Source organism: Physeter macrocephalus, chromosome 13, assembly GCF_002837175.3.
Source record: "Physeter macrocephalus isolate SW-GA chromosome 13, ASM283717v5, whole genome shotgun sequence".
NCBI classification, from domain to species: Eukaryota; Metazoa; Chordata; class Mammalia; order Artiodactyla; family Physeteridae; genus Physeter; species Physeter macrocephalus.
In genome coordinates this window covers 4,102,527-4,121,771 of record NC_041226.1, presented here as the reverse complement: position 1 = coordinate 4,121,771, position 19,245 = coordinate 4,102,527, and the positions used below count along the sequence as shown (strand labels likewise).

The 19,245-nt window shown below is 47.1% G+C and overlaps 1 protein-coding gene across 1 annotated transcript in view; it reads right to left on the bottom strand.

Annotated features, from left to right (window-relative positions):
* Positions 1–8,475: 8,475 nt before the first annotated feature.
* LOC102994737 (phospholipid-transporting ATPase IB) overlaps positions 8,476–19,245 on the bottom strand; it is a 467,552-nt gene continuing 456,782 nt past the window's right edge. Inside the window, exon 36 of the mRNA XM_028497800.2 lies at positions 8,476–9,081. Within this exon, the coding sequence (XP_028353601.1) occupies positions 8,984–9,081 (98 nt within the window). The 3' untranslated portion in view covers positions 8,476–8,983. The remainder of the gene's footprint in view (positions 9,082–19,245) is intronic.

Here is a 19,245-nt window from a genome sequence, read left to right as displayed (position 1 = left end):
AAGATCCCACGTGCCGTGGAGCGGCTGGGCCCGTGAGCCATGGCTGCTGAGCCTGCGCGTCCGGAGCCTGTGCTCCGTGACGGGAGAGGCCACGACAGTGAGAGGCCCGCGTACCGCAAAAAAAAAAAAAAAAAAAAAAAGCTGGGCCTAAACTCTGGAAACTGTACGTCAGCATGAGGTACTGGGGCTGAAAGATAATAACGCTGGGGACACCGCGATGAAGAGTGGCCCCCGCTTGCCACAACTAGAGAAAGCCCTCGCACAGAAACGAAGACCCAACACAGCAAAAAAAAAAAAAAAAAAGAGGTTTTGTTCTTTTGTGTTCGTGGACGGCTGTGTCGCCTTCATTCCCTCCCTCAGAACCAGGCTGTGTGCGCGCTGTGTCCCCGCGATTCCAGAAGCATCCAGTGCGTCTGCCCCGGGGCCCCCCTCACGCGCGGGGCAGGTAGTGGTGATGTGCCCCCAGCTCCCGGGGCCGCAGCGAGCCCACCGGGGCCGGTCACCAAATACCTTGGAAAGCGGGATTCCCATAAAACGTTTTCCAGCTAAAGTATTAAAGAAATTTGCTTGGAGGTGTTTTCTTTTACTGATGCAGGAGGGTCTCCCCCCAACCCATCCAGTTTTAAATGTAACATTGAAACAAATTCAAGGGCTTTTCCTGCAGCCACCTTTGCAAGTCATTTGACTGCAGTGGCTTCTCTTAAGAACACTGGGAAGGGAAAAAAGTGACTTTGTTCGCAGCTGAAGGGCTGGTCAGTTTCGGCTCATACCAGCCATTCGTACCCTCCGTTCAGGGCCATTTGGGAAGCGTCGGGACAATCATCTGTCCCCTGGCCGTGGGCAAGGTGTCAGGTCAGCAGAAGGGCTTTATATTAAATGAAATGTAATATACGCACAGTTGTTTTGCTGGAAGAAAATCAGGAGGAGCTTCTCAGCAATTAAGAGTATTTCAAATCAAAACACATGTTCTTTAGGGGAGAGAGTACAGGTAGCATTAAACTTTGTAAACAACTCTTAACAGCAATTCTGTAGAAACTGGGACAGACCAATTCCGGGCTCCGGCCAAGGCTGTGGCTCTCAGGACAGCCCTGCACCCTTTCTCTCAGCATCCATCACTCTCAGCCTGAGGTCAAGGACCGTTCACTGCAAAGAGAGACGGGCAGCTGAAGACGGTGCTCTGAGGCCAACCCTCAGGAATTTTAAGTCATTCTATTTATGTGTGTGGCCTACCTTAAATAAGCAAAAGCGTAGTGTTTAGGAGCTGGACTGTGTATTTATTTGGTGCTTCTAGCTTTGGTAGGTGGAGGGGTTTTCTTCTCTCCTCCTCTGGGAAAAGATCAAGTCCCAGACCTCCACCTATATAGTCTCAGGCACATCAACTGCTTGGCTTTTCAACAATTGCTGGAAAATTCCCTTGAAAGATTTCTACATGGAAAAGAATGTAGGTGGAAGATACTAGAGGCTGGAGCAGGCTCCTGCCATGTGCCGTGTTCCTCTGACCACACTTCAATCCCTCGAATTATGTATATCGCGCATAAACATTTAGAAAATACGCAGCAGAATCTGAATGATTTTCCAGAGTATCCCGAGTCTCTTTCGGAGAGAGAACTGTCCTAGAGGACGTTGCCTTAGGCAGAAATGTAGGGTCTGCACACTGTCTTCAGCTGCCGTTGGCCTCAGTGGTGCCAGTTAATGCTGGTGAGTACAGCGGCAAAGGCAGATTTTGTAGACACGACTGAGAGATGGCAAAGGTTGGAATTTAACACTTCGCTGTTGATCGTTTTAAATCGTTTCGTTTTGCGTGATGAAAAAAAAGGCGCGGGTTGCTGGGGGCGCAGGCCTATGTAGAGCAGAGGAAAAGCTGCAGAATTCTGCCTGGAAGTGCGGCTGGCCTCCTGTCCCTGATGTGCCTGGAGATGTGGCCATCAAGGTGGTGACGGCTGCCCAAGTTCAGTTCTAATGGGACCAGGCCTGTTTGGGAGGATTTGATACCGGCGAGGGTTCCTGGCCTTCCCCAAGCGATAGAAATTGATCAGAGGCCAGAGAAGAAATTCAGGCAGGGCTTTACGGGGGGGCCCCTGCTGCAGCCGGTTGGGTGGGGGGGACAATAAGCAACAGGTGCCCTTGCTGACTCGCCGAGGGAGGGGTGAACTTGTTCCTTACATGGAGAGAAGGTAGGGGTGTGTCCAGGGGTCGGGCTGGAGGCGTGGCTTAGGTGGTCTGCCCGCCCCTTTGGTGGTGGTGAGTGCAGGGGGCACGCGTAGTGCCCTGCTTTTGCTCTCGGCTTTTCAGAATTGGCAGTTGGGTTTTTTGGTCTTTTTGTATTTTACTGTCCATAATTTGCCCCGACTGACTGCACGCGCGTGCGGTTATTTCTAGTCCCTTAGAGTTTCTTTGTATTTTCTTGCTGGAGGAGAGGTGGGTCCAGGTGCCGGCCCTGCGGCCCTGCCTCTGCCCGGCTCCCAGCCTGTCTCAGAACCAATCTGCTGAGGGAAGTTGTAATAAATTTGAAGTGGGCAATTAAGAGGTTTTTTTTGGTTCAAGCCTCTGCGGGGAGCTGTCTCCAGGCTCTTTCCTTCCTGGCCCCCACCCCCGGGAAGCGTAGAGCTGCCCGAAGCCAGGGTCTGAGGCCGGTTTCCAGTGAGGACACCCCCTTCTCTACGCTTCCAAGGCCAACTTCTGGGCCCTCGGTGCCCCCTGACCCCGGGCTCCCCAGGTTCCACGTGGCCTCCGCGGTGTGAACTGTGCACCCCAGGGAGGCCCACGGCTGTGGACTCTTGCCCGAATGCGACGTGTTGTGCCTGCAGGGGACCCAGGAGGTCTCTTCACACTCTTTTGAAATAAGGTCAGGGAGGAAAACTTCCTTCTACCCTCTCAGGTCTGCGGCTGGTCTAAGAGATTCACTGACATCAGGCATGAACAGGAGAAAAGCAGAGACATTTACTTCATATTTTTAGGTGTACATGGGAGTCTGCAGAAGGAAAATGAAGACCCCCAAAAGCCGTTAGGCCCAGCAGCTTATCTCCCTTTTTACACAAAGAGGGCCTGTGGGATGTGACCCAGGGGCCCTGGGCTAAGTGGCAGCAAACTGTGGGGCAGTGGCCGGGAAACTCGTGGAAGATCAGGGTTATTGCAGAAGGGGGTCTGTCTGGGTCCGTGCCTGTCTCTGGAGGTGAGAACGCCCTTCTCTTCCTGGTGCAGGGAGGGCCCCTTTCTCACGGGGATGCTAGGACCTGTTTTTAGGTGGAAAGGGGAGGGCAGAGCTGCTTCCCAGGTGCCTTCAGCTCAAAACCATCACTACGCCAAAGCGGCCTATCTTGGGGTGGCATGTTCTGACCCCCTTCGATGACAGTGTCGTGACTTCACGCTGGCCAACAGACTCTGAACTGCCCACATCTCAGTTTGCGGGGAAACCGGGATGAACCAAAGGGAATAAAGTAACTGAGGGAGAAGTCCTTCCGTTTGCCTGATCCATCTGGCTCAGGGTGGCCCTCGGGCCCCCTTCTCATAAAGGGGCCCTGGCCTCAGAGCAGCCGAGCTCCTGTTCATCTGCCATTCAGATCCCCCTGCACTCCTGCCATTAACAGCATTTCCAGGCTGTCAGCTTGGCGGGCAGAGCGTGTACGTATGCAGGTACAGAGCAAAAGTACCTGCTGACAAAGCCTCTGTGTAATAGTCCGGAGTCCCTGTGGCAGTAGCTGCTTATTAGCGGGAAAGAAATTCACAAATAAAGCACAGTCTGATCATTTACTTTAACAAAAGATTTATTTGAAACGGGTTTGTGCAGACATACACCAGTCAACGGATTGATTAAAGCCACGAATCCCTACATTCTCCAAAAACCCCCTAAAACACCAGGAAAATGCCCTTCATCTGCATTCGCTCCAGGAGGGAACCCAGCTCCACTGTTCCGTGCTGCTGTAATTTAACAACCAGAGACCGTTAATAGGATGTGAAAATGGTAACGCTTCTAGAGGGAGGGAACAGAACCCCCCGCACCCGCCCGCTCTGCTGGGAGCCAATTAAACGTGCCTCCACTGCCCCCTTCCCTCTGCATAGACAGATTAAAACCTCCCTGGCGCAAACGGTATTTCAGCGATGCGAGCACAGATGTGACAGCAGACAGGAGAGCACGTGGCTTTGCCTGCATGAGGAAGACACCACAAGGATGGCACCCTCAGACAGCAGCCCGGGAAGGATGCAGCGCCCACTGAGGCTGCGGGCCCTGGGGGGAGGCTGGGGGGCAGTGGCCCAGCAGGCGTCCCAGTTCGGCGACGCGGGAGAGGGAGGGTGGAGAAAGGGCGTCGGGACTTGGACGGAGTTTATTAATGAAAAGCCGAAAACGTGTTCCCTGCTGCAGGGATCTCGCTGGACGGAGGGAAACTATATGACAGGGCAGGGTTTTCCTCCTCAGCTCTGAACCTGGTGTTTACTGATCTACCTGTAGCTGCACGCCCAGCTGTCTTTAGGAATACGACCGACTCCAGTCCCCGCGGAAGTGGGTTCAGATCCTGATCTTCAGGCGTCCCTCCTCCTCCTGGCCCTTCCTCAGCACTGTCGAGCTGGCCTGTGAAGGGCTCTCGATAAGCTCTCTTGACCCCTGGGTTTCCTGGGCAGGGTTATTTGGACAGCGCCATTCCTTCAACTTTCTTCTTCCTCTTGCTGTTGTAAATCAAAGCCACCTGACACTTTGTTCCCGACTTTTAAAACGAACAGGTCTCCTTTCCGTAGCCAGGTCGGGAGAAATGCCGTTGGGCTAATCTTGGGAGCTTGTTTTTCTTGGTCTGATGCCTGGGAGTAGATATCTCTGAGGCAACTAGGGCAAGAGATTGTCACTTGAAAATGAGCCAGCCTGGGTGTAAGAAGAATGGCTCTCTTGTCTCCCCTGGGTCAGGGGAGCAGAGGTGCTCTGCAGGGTGACAGCTGTGGGTTATGCTTGGTGTGGGGAAACGGGGGAGCTTGCCCCTCTTTTCCAGTCCCATTGGTTTCTTAGCTCTGGCCCCTGAGAGCTGTGTGGGCTCAGAGACCTGTCTTCCCGCTGAGAGGATTTCCCTTTACCCCTCACTCAGACCCGACAAACCAAGAGTGCTTTAAACAGTCCAAGCTGGAAGTCTGGCATTAAATGGAGCTCTTGTAAAAGAGAATGGAAGTGGGTGGTGGACAGTTGGGGATGCTGAAAAAAAACTCAACGAAGGGTCCAACACGTCAAGTATCCCAGGTCTGTTCCTTTTGGGAAGAACACTTATTAATATGTCATTACAGAGGAACTTGGGTCCTGACCTCTGAGACCCACTGGAAAATCTTCTACCTGTTCTCCTAGCTCTTCGAGATGGAAAGATGGCTAGTGTGAGGTGAAATAATCTCCCCCAAGGCTGACAGAGACCAAGAACTGCCTTGAGCCAGTGAAGAACCAGCCTCAAAGCCAACTGCTGTATTGCTTCCCCGTTTTTTGTTTTTTTGTTTTTTTTTTTTTTTGGAGGAGGCGCTTTATTTTCACTATCTCCATCAGTATTATACTTTCTAATTTAAGCATTTGCATGAAGAAAGTATTTAATGAATACCATGGGGGATGCCATCCTTTAACTTGACCTGATAACTCATTTCTTTGCCATATTATTATTTCAGGCTCTGCTTAACCACAGTTTTTTTCCCTGTTCAAGTTTTTTATTTTATGGATCCCAGGAGATGAAGGCTACATTTCAAATGCTGAGCCTAAATCACTCCTCGGATTACTCTGGAACAGTGACCCTGGGCAGTAATTCAAACCCTGGCTGAACTGTGTGTAGTCCTTTCACATGTTCAAAGCCAAGGACTACCTTATCCTACAGCAGAGTTTTGCAAACATTCTGTTCAACCTGTGGTCTAAGGCATAAATCTCCAGGAGCAGGAATATGATAGAATATTCTCTTCCTTATGGTTCAAAAAGATAAAGGGTCATTGTTTTAACAGTGAGATTACAGACTAGAGCTTTCTTTAAGAAAAAAAAAAATCCAACTGTAAAGTCTGGGATATATGTCCATATGCATTTTCAGATATTAGTTACTTACACTTAGTTTTTCATTATTCACTGTTTCTTGACAAGTGATTACAGAGTCTCACTGCCAGCTCCCTACAGCAAGACCTAAAGCCTTGTCAGGGAAAAGAAAAGGCCAGCAGAGCTCTCAGCTGTGATCTGCTAAAGCCCAGGGTCGCGTGTTAGGGTACCACTCCAAATGTTAAAGAAACGGCATCTCCTTTCTCCAAAGCACGGGTTTTGTGTGTGTGTTGGGAGACGGGAGAATGTAACACTGGTCAAGAAGCCTGGAATATTCTGCATAGAGACAGGCTAGACCACGGGCCCTGAGTGGAATCTGCCACTTCAGCCCAATCCAGAGTCTGGCCCCGCGGTGCCGACCTGCCAGCCCGTGTGTCACTTTCTGTGTTGCAGGGTGACAAGTCCCAGGTGGCATCTCCACTGAGCTCACAGTGTGCAGCTTAAGTCTGGCCCACCCTCCTCCCCCGGGGAGCGCTTGTGTGTGACACTCTGACCTCAGCTTAAAGATAGGACAAAGGACACAGCCCCCCGAGTCGGCCCCGGCTGAACATCATACATCACACGTAGTGACAGCTGCTCCGCCTAGAAACCCCATTTAGTCATTTGGCTACAAGGTAGCTTAATCACAGGAGAGAATAAATAGAAAGGCATCCCTCTAATGCTTTCTTCTGTGTGCATGTTTCATGACTGCAAAGACTGTTTAGTCTACTTCTCAAGGGAACTGGAAAATATACTTAAAAAACCCAGAAAAATCTGAACTGTATTTTAACGCAAAAGATAAAAACCGAAAAGCTCCAGATAAGCGCACACTGTAATTCGCAAATCTGACTCGGAAGGCTTTAAGTTCAAGAACGAGCCGAGCGTTTGACCGAGAGTTGAGTTTGAAGTCCCTTTCCCAACTAGGCTTAGTTCCCAAGTGAAACTGAATCGTCGGGGTGCCTGACAGGACTCGGCGAGAGTGTTCGTTTCTCCTCTGTACCCAGGGCTTCATCCTTCTGTGCGTGCAGGGAAGGCGTCCACCTTGCTTTGCTGTGTTAATTACAGGCGCATATTCTGTTGTGATTCCTGCGTGACGGGCCTTCAACCACTCATCTCGCTGGGTGCTCTAGGGTTTAAAATGTCTTAGACCTTGGGGAGGAGGGAGGGGCAACTGGGCTTGCCTGTTGGCTGCATTGTTCTGCTTGCCCTGGAGCCCCCTCTGGGTCCCCGTCACCTCACGAGCGGGGGATTCGTTTTTTGTGGTCCACGCAAATCATACTCTAAATTATCTTCCGAAATGATGGGGAGGAAGCAGAATGCCCCGTTGTTTCATTTCCTAATTGAGCTCCGCCCTCCCCAGAGGGACCGTGCCGTTTTAAGCAGCAGCTGCTGCCCAGTAGTATTGATGTTAAGCCCAATCCAAAAATCTCGTTCGGCCGCCAAAGCTGCGAGCAGAGGACGTGCCTGCGGGCTGGGCGTTCATGAAGGGCTCCAGGTGCCGCTTTCCCGCCCCAAGGCATCCGGGTTCGGTCCACGTTCGAACGTGGGACTCCGTGGTTCCAAGTCAGGGACTCGGCACTCCCCTTCCCCGTCTGGGATTCGGGGCCCCTCACGTGCAGAGAGCTGCCCGCGTCTAGCACTGGCTGGATAAGGAAGGAAAACCTGTCGGTGTAAGGAAGGCCGTTTCCTTGAGATGTGTGGAGTTCGGTTCACTTAAAACCACGCGTCCATGGACACCTGAGGCTGATCATGACAACTGTCTGGGCTTCAGGGCTTGATTTCAGAAATGTCTACTGAGATTTGCAGGAAGAGCGTCTCCGTGCCCATGCTTTCCTCCAGCAGTCGCCCTCCTCAGCAGCCTCGGGGGCCCCTCCCTCTCCCCGCTGGGCTCCTCGTCGGCTCAGATTCCGGAGCGACAGGTGCGCTCCTTCGCTGGGGAGATGTGCTATAAACTCACTCAAAAGGCAAAATGTGCTCTGAGCTCCCAAGAGAACAAGCGTGGGTTCTAATTTAAGCAGGTGCCCAGGTCCAGGGGTCTGGAGGCCGGGAAATGAGTTTTGAGAGCCCGACCAGGGCGGGCAGGGCCCCAGCGGCTCCACCAATGCCCTGACCTGCAGGCTCCCCTGTCGTCAGAAAGAGGCAGATAGAACAGACACTTAGAATCTACAAGAATCGCTATGTTTCTTTAGTTACAGAGGAAGGGGTTTCTCGCATCCATATCTGAATCTGGGGAGGAGGAGGAGGGAGGGCGGGGGTCTGGGCGGGTGCCCGCCGCCACCATGCACCAAGCGTGGGGACAGCCATGCAGCAGGTCTGAGTGCGGGGCGCCCGGGCAGCAAGGGTGCAGGGACCGTGGGGACCCCGACGGGCCCGCCCTGCTGGGAATGTGACTGAGGTTCCAACAATCGTTCTCAGGTTTACCACCCAGATATCTATGTTTGTGATTTCACTGCAATCAGGACGTTTATGCCAACTTCATACAAACAAAGGGGGGGAATCAAAGCAGGCTGGCAGCTTGGCCTCCAGTGAGGGTTTACACGCTGACCGCCGACCGAGTCTGTGCGTTGACAACCCAGGAAGTCGGCGTGCCCACTGCAGCCCCACCAGGTGGGTTTCTCACGCACCGTGAAACCCACTCTGTCTTCTCCCAGAACCGCCGGGACTGATGCTGAAATACTGGTGAAACATAATGTTTTTAATTTCACACCTCACAGGGCACGGTTGAATGCTTCGGAACAGCGTAAACAAAAGTCGGGCCAAGCACTGCGGATGGACGAGTGGGAAGGGGGAGAGTGGCTTCCCCCGCGGCCCGTGTCCAGCTTTGCGCGAGAACTAACAAACGGGTGGGCTAAGGCCACGGGATGTGTTTCCGGTGTTTTGGCCACTGACACCCGTCCCTTCTGACAAACACGTGTTAACACCGGGTGCAGCAAAGCATCTCTTTCTGAGGCTCCATCGGGAGACCACATCTTACTTCTTCCTGGATTTCCGTTTGGTGGTGTCGTAGGCGCGAACTATTTCTTCCTGAGTCACGGCTCCGTGCTCCTCTTGCGAGAAGGCGTATCCATCTGGAAGAGGAGCACAGAGGGCCTGGTTAAGAGGAGGGACTAGGAGAAGCTGCCTCCGGGGGGGGACTGCAGCCGAGCTTCTACACACTGGCCTCCGTGGCCTTGGATGGGGCTCCAGAGACCTGTGACCCCCTGAAGGGGCGGGTGGCCAAGAGTGGGCAGAGGCCGCGTGGTTCTGTGCTGATGGCGTGGGCAGGGCTCAGAGGGGTGGCCTCCCATTTCTGCCTGTGAAGCATCATCAGTGGGTCCCTGGTCCATGGCTGCACTTTCCCACCACCAGTCAAGGGGAAAGGCAAAGTCATTCTGCGCCGGAAATGTCCCAATCCGCCCGAAGCTGCAGGCCAGTCGGTCATTTATGAAGCTGTAAACATGCCAGGTAAATAGGCACATGCTATCAGTGAAGGCTGGCAAAGTGCACACAGTGCTGGGAGCTCGCCTCACTGAAATCGCATGGATTTGGACCAGTAATACATTACAGCGGGTTTACTTTGGGGTAAATAAAGAAAAAGATCACTAGATAAAGTCAAGAGGAATTTAATGATTGGCCCAGTGGCTACAAAAGGCTGGTTTTTACAAGCAGTTCCAATAATGATGCTGGTAACAATAGCAGACAGTTATCGAATGCCCCGTGTCTCAGGCACTGTTGTATGTACTACACACACATAGCTCAGTTCTTCCTCCTGACAGCCCTGTGAGAAGGGTGAGAGTTCTTCCCGTGTCACAGGTGGGGAAGGTGAGGCACAAGGTGATGTCGTGACTTGCGCAAGGGCCGGCGCTCTCCTGCAGCTCCGTCCTGAGGCTCTGAGACGGGGTTGGCATTCCCAGCCCGAGGCAGGGCTGTCCCTCCTAACTGGCCCTTCCCACAGGAGGGACATTTGCAGGAGTCCCCCTCTGTTGACTGACCCTTCTGGGTCAGGGGTACGGAAACGTCCTGCAGCTGGATTAGACCTTCTGAGCAAAAGACATCACAGGCAACAGCATGCCTCTTGTCTGTGCATATTTATGACCGTTACTGGAGCTGTTAGTTCATCGTAGCCTTTAAAGGAGAAGAAACCAGAAATCTTGCCCATGTATCGTCCTGGATTCTCTTTTTTTAAATTTTTAATTTTACGGATATATTGGAGTATAGCTGATTAAAATTTATATGACTGAAATTTTCACATAACATAATAATATATATATCTAAAATTTTTTCACTTTATAAAAATTTCTCCAATGTAATTTTAACTAGGCCACTTTATTTTTATTTTATATTGGAGTATAGCTGATTAACAATGTTGTGTTAATTTCAGGTGTACAGCAAAGTGATACAGTTATACATGTACCTATTCTTTCTCAAATTCTTTTCCCATTTAGGTTATTACGGAGTATTGAGCAGAGGTCCCTGTGCTGGTCCTTGTTGGTTACCTATTTTAAATATAGCAGTGTGTACATGTCAGTCCCTAACTCCTAATCTATCCCTACACCCCCTCACCCCCGGTTCCATAAGTTCACTCTCTAAGTCTGTGAGTCTGTTTCTGTTTTGTAAATAAGCTCATTTGTACCAGTTTTTTAGATCCTGCATGTAAGTGATATCATGTGATATTTGTCTGTCTTTGGCTGACTGACTTCACTTAGTACGATAATCCCCAGGTCCATCCATGTTGCTGCAAATGGCATTATTTCATTCTTTTTCACGGCCTTGTAGTATTCCATTGTATATATCTACCACATCTTCTTTATCCGTTCATCTGTCGATGGACATTTAGGTTGCTTCCATGACCTGGCTATTGTAAACACTGCTGCAATGAACATTGGGGTGCATGTATCCTTTCGAACCATGTTTTTCTCCAGATATTATGCCCAGGAGTGGGATTGCTGGATCAGGGTAGCTCTGTTTTTAGCTTCTTAAGGAACCTCCACACTGTTCTCCATAGTGGCTGCACTAACTTACATTCCCACCGACAGTGTACGAGGGTTCCCTTTTCTCCATACCCTCTCCAGCATTTCTCTTTTGCAGACTTTTTGTGTGTGTACGTGGTATGCGGGTCTCTCACTGTTGTGGCCTCTCCCGTTACGGAGCACAGTCTCCGGATGCACAGGCTCAGCGGCCATGGCTCACGGGCCCAGCCGCTCCGCCGCATGTGGGATCTTCCCGGACCGGGGCACGAACCCGTGTCCCCTGCATCGGCAGGCGGATTCTCAACCACTGCGCCACCAGGGAAGCCCTGCAGACTTTTTTGATGATTGCCATTCTGACTGGCGTGAGGTGATATCTCATTGTAGATTTGCATTTAATTAACGACGTTGAGCATTTTCTCATGTGCCTCTTGCCCACGTGTATGTCTTCTTTCAAGAAATGCCTCTTTAGGTCTTCTACCCATTTTCTGATTGGGTTGTTTTTTTTTTTTGATATTGAGCCATATGAGCTGTTTGTAAATTTTGGATATTAATCCCTTGTCGGTTGCATCATTTGCTTTTGCTTTGCAAGTATTTTTCTCCCATTCTGATGGTTGTCTTTTCATTTTGTTTGCGGTTTCCTTTGCTGTCAAAAGCTTTTGAGTTTAATTAGGTCCCATTGGTTTATTTTCGTTTTTATTTCCATCGTTTTTATTTCCATTACTCTAGATGTATCAAAAAAGATACTGATGTGATTTCTATCAAAGAGTGTTCTGCCTATGTTTTCCTGTAAGAATTTTATGGTATCTGGTCTTACATTTAGCTCTTTAATCCATTTTGAGTTTATTTTTGTGTATGGTGTTAAAAAATGTTTTGTTTTGTTTTTTTTTTTTTGCACGTAGCTGTCCAGTTTTCCCAGTACCGTTTATTGAAGAGACTGTCTTCTCTATTGTGTAGTCTTGCCTCCTTTGTCATAGATTAATTGACTGTAGGTGCGTGGGTTTATTTCTGGGCTTTCTATCCTGTTCCATTGATCTATATTTCTATCTCTGTGCTAGTACCACACTGTTTTGATGATTGTAGCTTTGTAGTATAGTCTGAAGTCAGGGAGCCTGATCCCTCCAGCTCTGTTTTTCTCAAGATTGCTTCAGCTCTTCGGGGTCTTTTTGTGTCTCCATACAAATTTTAAGATTTTTTTGTTCTAGTTCTGTGCAAAATGCCACTGGTAATTTGATAGAGGTTGCACTGAATCTGTAGATTGCCTTGGGTAGTATATGGATTCTCCCAATCCCAAAACATGGTATATCTTTCCATCTGTTTGTGTCATCTTCGATTTCTTTCTTCTTACAGTGTTTGGAGTACAGGTCTTTTGCCTCCTTAGGTAGGTTTATTTGTAGGCATTTTATTCTTTATGATGTGATGGTAAATGGGATTGTTTCTTTAATTTCTCTTGCAACTTTACCAAATTCACTGATGAACTCTAGTGATTTTCTGGTTGCATCTTTAGGATTTTCTGTATGTATTGGGTTTGCCAAAAAATTCGTATGGGTCTTTCCATAGGATGTTATGAAAACACCCGTACGAAGTTTTTGGCCAACCCAGTGGTATCATGTCATCTGCAAACAGTGACAGTTTTACTTCTTTTCCAATTTGGATTACCTTTATTTCCTTTTCTTCTCTGATTGCCATGGCTAGGACTTCCAAAACTATGTTGAATAAAAGTGGTGAGACTGGACATCCATGTCTTGTTCCTGATCCTAGAGGAAATGCTTTCAGCTTTTCACCATTGATGTTAGCTGTAGGGTTGTCATATATGGCCTTTATTATGTTGAGGTAGGTTCCCTCTTTGCCCACTTTCTGGAGAGTTTTTATCATAAATGGGTGCTGAATTTTGTCAAAAGATTTTTCTGCGTCTATTGAGGTGATCGTATGGTTTTTATTCTTCAATTTATTGATGTGATGTATCACACTGATTGATTTGTGGGTAATGAAAAATCCTTGCATCCCTGGGATAAATCCCACTTGATCGTGGTGTATGATCCTTTTAATTAATGCATTGTTGGATTTGGATTGCTAGTAGTTTGTTGAGGATTTTTGTGTCTATGTTCATCAGTGATATTGGCCTGTAATTTTCTTGTTTTGTGGTATCTTTGTCAGGTTTTGGTATCAGGGTGATGGTGGCCTCATAGATTGAGTTTGGGAGTTTTCATTCCTCTGCAATTTTTTGGAATAGTTTCAGAAGGGTAGGTATTGACTCTTTTCTAAATGTTTGAGAGGATTCACCTGTGAAGCCATGTGGTCCTCAACTTTTGTTTGTTGGGAGTTTTTTAAGTCACAGTTTCAATTTCAGTACTTGTGATTGGTCTGTTCATATTTTCTATTTCTTCCTGGTTCAGTCTCGGGAGATTGTACCTTTCCAAGAATTTTCCCATTTTTTCCAGGTTGTCCATTTTATTGGCATACAGTTGCTTCTGGTAGTCTTACGATCCTTTGTATTTCTGTGGTGTCTGTTGTAACTTCTCCTTTTCCATTTCTGATTTCACTGATTTGAGCCCTCTCCCTCTTCTTCTTGATGGGTCTAAAGGTTTATCAATTTTATCTTTTCAAAGAACCAGCTTTTATTTTCATTGATCTTTTCTATTGTTTTCTTTGTCTCTGTTTATTTCTGTTCTGATCTTTGTAATTTTTTTCCTTCTGCTAACTTTGGGTTTTGTTTGTTCTTTCTCAAGTTGCTTTAGGTATAAGGTTAGGTTGTTTGAGATTTTTCTTGTTTCCTGAGGTAAGATCGTAATTGCAATAAACTTCCCACTTAGGACTGCTTTTGCTGTGTCCCATAGATTTTGGATCATTGTGCTTTCACTTTCATTTGTCTCTAGGTATTTTTTGATTTCCTCTTTTGTTTCTTCAGTGATCCATTGGTTGTTTAGTAGTATATTATTTAGCCTCCACGTGTTTGTGTTTTTTATAGTTTTTTTCCTTGTAGTTTATTTCTAATCTCATAGTGGTGTGGTCAGAAAAGATGCTTGATATGATTTCAATTTTCTTAAATTTACCGAGGCTTGCTTTGTGGCCCAGCATGTGATCAGTCCTGGAGAATGTTCCATGTGCACTTGAGAATAATGTGTATTCTGCTGCTTTTGGATGGAATGCTCTATAAATATCAGTTAAGTCCATCTGGTCTAATGTGTCATTTAAGGCCTGTGTTTCCTTTTTGACTTTTTCTGATCTGTTCATTGATGAACGTGGGGTGCTGAAGTCCCCCGTTATTACTGTGTTACTGTTGATTCCTCCTCTTATGGCAGTTAGTAATTTGCCTTATATGTTGAGGTGCCCCTATGTTGGGTGCATATATATTTACAATTGTTATATCTTCTTCTTGGATAGATCCTGTGATCATTATGTAGTGTCGTTCTTTGTCTCTTGTAACAGTCTTTATTTTAAAGCCTCTTTTGTCTGATATGAGTATTGCTATTCCAGCTTTCTTTTGATTTCCATTTGCATGGAACGTCTTTTTCCGTCCCCTCGCTTTCAGTCTGTATGTGTCCCTAGATCTGAAGTGGGCTTCCTGTATACAGCCTATGTATGGGTCTTGTTTTTGTATCCATTCACCCAGCCCGTGTGTTATGTATGGTTGGAGCATTTAATCCATGTATGTTCTTACTGCCATTTTGTTAATTGTTTTGGATTTGTTTTTGTAGGTCTTTTTTCTTCCCTTCCTCTTTTGTTCTCTTCTCTTGTGATTTGATGACTAACTTTAGTGTTGTGTTTGGATCCCTTTTCCTTTTTTGTGTGTGTATCTATTTGTAGGTTTTTGGTTTGCAGTTACCATGAGGTTTTGATACAGCAGTCTGTATATAAACAAGATTGTTTTAAATTGCTGGTCTTTTAATTTCAAATGCATTTCCAATAGCCTGCATTTGTGCTCTCCTCGTCTCATGATTGCTGGTTTTGATATCATATTTGTGTGCAGACAGTTTCTTACCTCTACTGTATGTTTGCCTTTACTGGGGAGCTGTTCCGTTCATAATTTTCTTGTTTCTAGTTGTGGCCTTTTCTTTGCTGCCTAGAGACGTTCCTTTAGCATTTGTTGCAAAGCTGGCCTGGTGGTGCTGCATTCTCTTAGCTTTCACTTGTCTGTAAAGCTTTTGATTTCTCTATCAATTGCTGGGTAGAGTACCCTTGCTGGGTAGAGTATTTTTGGTTGTAGTTTCTTGCCTTTGATCACTTTAAATATATCATGCCACTCCCTTCTGGCCTGCAGAGTTTCTGTTGAGAAATCAGCTTATAACCTTAGGGGAGAGTTCCCTTGTACATTACTTGGGTAGGTTCCCTCTTTGCCCACTTTCTGGAGAGTTTTTATCATAAATGGGTGCTGAATTTTGTCAAAAGATTTTTCTGCGTCTATTGAGGTGATCGTATGGTTTTTATTCTTCAATTTATTGATGTGATGTATCACACTGATTGATTTGTGGGTAATGAAAAATCCTTGCATCCCTGGGATAAATCCCACTTGATCGTGGTGTATGATCCTTTTAATTAATGCATTGTTGGATTTGGATTGCTAGTAGTTTGTTGAGGATTTTTGTGTCTATGTTCATCAGTGATATTGGCCTGTAATTTTCTTGTTTTGTGGTATCTTTGTCAGGTTTTGGTATCAGGGTGATGGTGGCCTCATAGATTGAGTTTGGGAGTTTTCATTCCTCTGCAATTTTTTGGAATAGTTTCAGAAGGGTAGGTATTGACTCTTTTCTAAATGTTTGAGAGGATTCACCTGTGAAGCCATGTGGTCCTCAACTTTTGTTTGTTGGGAGTTTTTTAAGTCACAGTTTCAATTTCAGTACTTGTGATTGGTCTGTTCATATTTTCTATTTCTTCCTGGTTCAGTCTCGGGAGATTGTACCTTTCCAAGAATTTTCCCATTTTTTCCAGGTTGTCCATTTTATTGGCATACAGTTGCTTCTGGTAGTCTTACGATCCTTTGTATTTCTGTGGTGTCTGTTGTAACTTCTCCTTTTCCATTTCTGATTTCACTGATTTGAGCCCTCTCCCTCTTCTTCTTGATGGGTCTAAAGGTTTATCAATTTTATCTTTTCAAAGAACCAGCTTTTATTTTCATTGATCTTTTCTATTGTTTTCTTTGTCTCTGTTTATTTCTGTTCTGATCTTTGTAATTTTTTTCCTTCTGCTAACTTTGGGTTTTGTTTGTTCTTTCTCAAGTTGCTTTAGGTATAAGGTTAGGTTGTTTGAGATTTTTCTTGTTTCCTGAGGTAAGATCGTAATTGCAATAAACTTCCCACTTAGGACTGCTTTTGCTGTGTCCCATAGATTTTGGATCATTGTGCTTTCACTTTCATTTGTCTCTAGGTATTTTTTGATTTCCTCTTTTGTTTCTTCAGTGATCCATTGGTTGTTTAGTAGTATATTATTTAGCCTCCACGTGTTTGTGTTTTTTATAGTTTTTTTCCTTGTAGTTTATTTCTAATCTCATAGTGGTGTGGTCAGAAAAGATGCTTGATATGATTTCAATTTTCTTAAATTTACCGAGGCTTGCTTTGTGGCCCAGCATGTGATCAGTCCTGGAGAATGTTCCATGTGCACTTGAGAATAATGTGTATTCTGCTGCTTTTGGATGGAATGCTCTATAAATATCAGTTAAGTCCATCTGGTCTAATGTGTCATTTAAGGCCTGTGTTTCCTTTTTGACTTTTTCTGATCTGTTCATTGATGAACGTGGGGTGCTGAAGTCCCCCGTTATTACTGTGTTACTGTTGATTCCTCCTCTTATGGCAGTTAGTAATTTGCCTTATATGTTGAGGTGCCCCTATGTTGGGTGCATATATATTTACAATTGTTATATCTTCTTCTTGGATAGATCCTGTGATCATTATGTAGTGTCGTTCTTTGTCTCTTGTAACAGTCTTTATTTTAAAGCCTCTTTTGTCTGATATGAGTATTGCTATTCCAGCTTTCTTTTGATTTCCATTTGCATGGAACGTCTTTTTCCGTCCCCTCGCTTTCAGTCTGTATGTGTCCCTAGATCTGAAGTGGGCTTCCTGTATACAGCCTATGTATGGGTCTTGTTTTTGTATCCATTCACCCAGCCCGTGTGTTATGTATGGTTGGAGCATTTAATCCATGTATGTTCTTACTGCCATTTTGTTAATTGTTTTGGATTTGTTTTTGTAGGTCTTTTTTCTTCCCTTCCTCTTTTGTTCTCTTCTCTTGTGATTTGATGACTAACTTTAGTGTTGTGTTTGGATCCCTTTTCCTTTTTTGTGTGTGTATCTATTTGTAGGTTTTTGGTTTGCAGTTACCATGAGGTTTTGATACAGCAGTCTGTATATAAACAAGATTGTTTTAAATTGCTGGTCTTTTAATTTCAAATGCATTTCCAATAGCCTGCATTTGTGCTCTCCTCGTCTCATGATTGCTGGTTTTGATATCATATTTGTGTGCAGACAGTTTCTTACCTCTACTGTATGTTTGCCTTTACTGGGGAGCTGTTCCGTTCATAATTTTCTTGTTTCTAGTTGTGGCCTTTTCTTTGCTGCCTAGAGACGTTCCTTTAGCATTTGTTGCAAAGCTGGCCTGGTGGTGCTGCATTCTCTTAGCTTTCACTTGTCTGTAAAGCTTTTGATTTCTCTATCAATTGCTGGGTAGAGTACCCTTGCTGGGTAGAGTATTTTTGGTTGTAGTTTCTTGCCTTTGATCACTTTAAATATATCATGCCACTCCCTTCTGGCCTGCAGAGTTTCTGTTGAGAAATCAGCTTATAACCTTAGGGGAGAGTTCCCTTGTACATTACTTGTTGCTTTTCTCTTACCGCTTTTTTTTTTTCTTTGTCTTTCGTTTTTGTCAGTTTGTGTCTCAGCATGGTCCTCCTTGGGTTTATTGTCCCTAGGACTCTCTGTGCTTCCTGGACTTGGGTGACTGTTTCGTTTCCCATGTTAGGGAAGTTTTCAGCTATTTGCTCTTCAAATATTTTCTCAGGTTCAGAACTTTCACTCCTGTGGGAGAACTTGGGGTGTAATTATTTTCCACTTTGTGGGCTGCCTGTCCCGCGGGTATGGTATTTGATTTTCTCATGATTGTCCCCCTCCTACTGTCTCGTTGTGGCGGCTTCTTTGCTTTTGGATGTAGGGTGTCTTTTTTGGTCGGTTCCAGCGTTTTGTTGATGTTCTGCAGTTAGTTGGGATTTTGGTGTTTCTATAAGAAGAGGTGAGCTCATGTCCTCCTACTCTGCCACCTTGTGACCCTTCACCCTGGATTCTTCTTTACGCAGACATTTGGCTTAAAAAGGAAAGTTTCCGGACTATAAAGACATACAATAGCAATGTATAAAAAAGTCCTCGTGGGGATGGAGGAGAGGAAGTGACTTCCTGCTCTGATCACACTGTAAACCGAGTCTCCATCCCCCGCAGGGCTGGCTGGCCAGCTCCCCCCTAGAGCATGCCTTTCAGCCTGAGAGGACCCCGGGGCTCAGGAGGGCCACCCTGGGAGGCAGGAGGTGTGGGCTGAGCTGCAGAGGTGGCCCGGGAGCCACTGAGGACACGGCTGGGCAGCAGGGAGCAGGTGGGAGTGAAAGCAGAGTGAGAACAGTTGCCCCCACGGGACGTCGGTCGAGCTGCTCACCTTCATCTCTAACAAGCCCAAACCCACAACCCCGAGGCCCTGCCCGCGGACAACAGCCCGAGGGCAGCGTGAGCCCCTCCAGCCGGTGCAGGCGGGCAGCTCATCCTGCCCTGGGTGGCCCTGGCGCTCCTGGGCTTCCTCACGGCCCACCGCTTCCCACAAGGAGGCTGTGCTGGGTCTCCCAGCCGCGGGGCTTCCTGGGATCTGAAGAGGAAACGCCTCCTCTCACCTCTGAGCTGTGGGTCGGAGGTGACGGTGGACGAGGAAGCCTCCTGAAACCTGTGTGGCTGTGGGCACTGCAGCCCTGCTCTCCAGGCCCCAGCGCGCTCTCGGTGCCGTGTCTCGGCTGCCACGACGTGCCAGACCAGCTGCCTCTCCCTGGGCCAGTTCAGAGCAAATCGAGCAAGTAGCACTGTTTCCTCCAGCAGGAGGGCTGGGCTCTGGACAGCATCCACCTTCCAGTCTCCGGAAGGTGGATGTTTCTAGGCATATCAGTTGTTTCCCGGGCTGGCCCCACAGCTGTCCTCGGATCCCCCGTGCTGCTGGGTGGTGGGCCTGCCACCCAGGGGGACGCTTCCCTGCAGAAGGCGCCCTGACCCCGAGAGACGGGGACACGGTGTAGCTGCTCTTCCCTCCCCAGGGCGGTAGGTGACC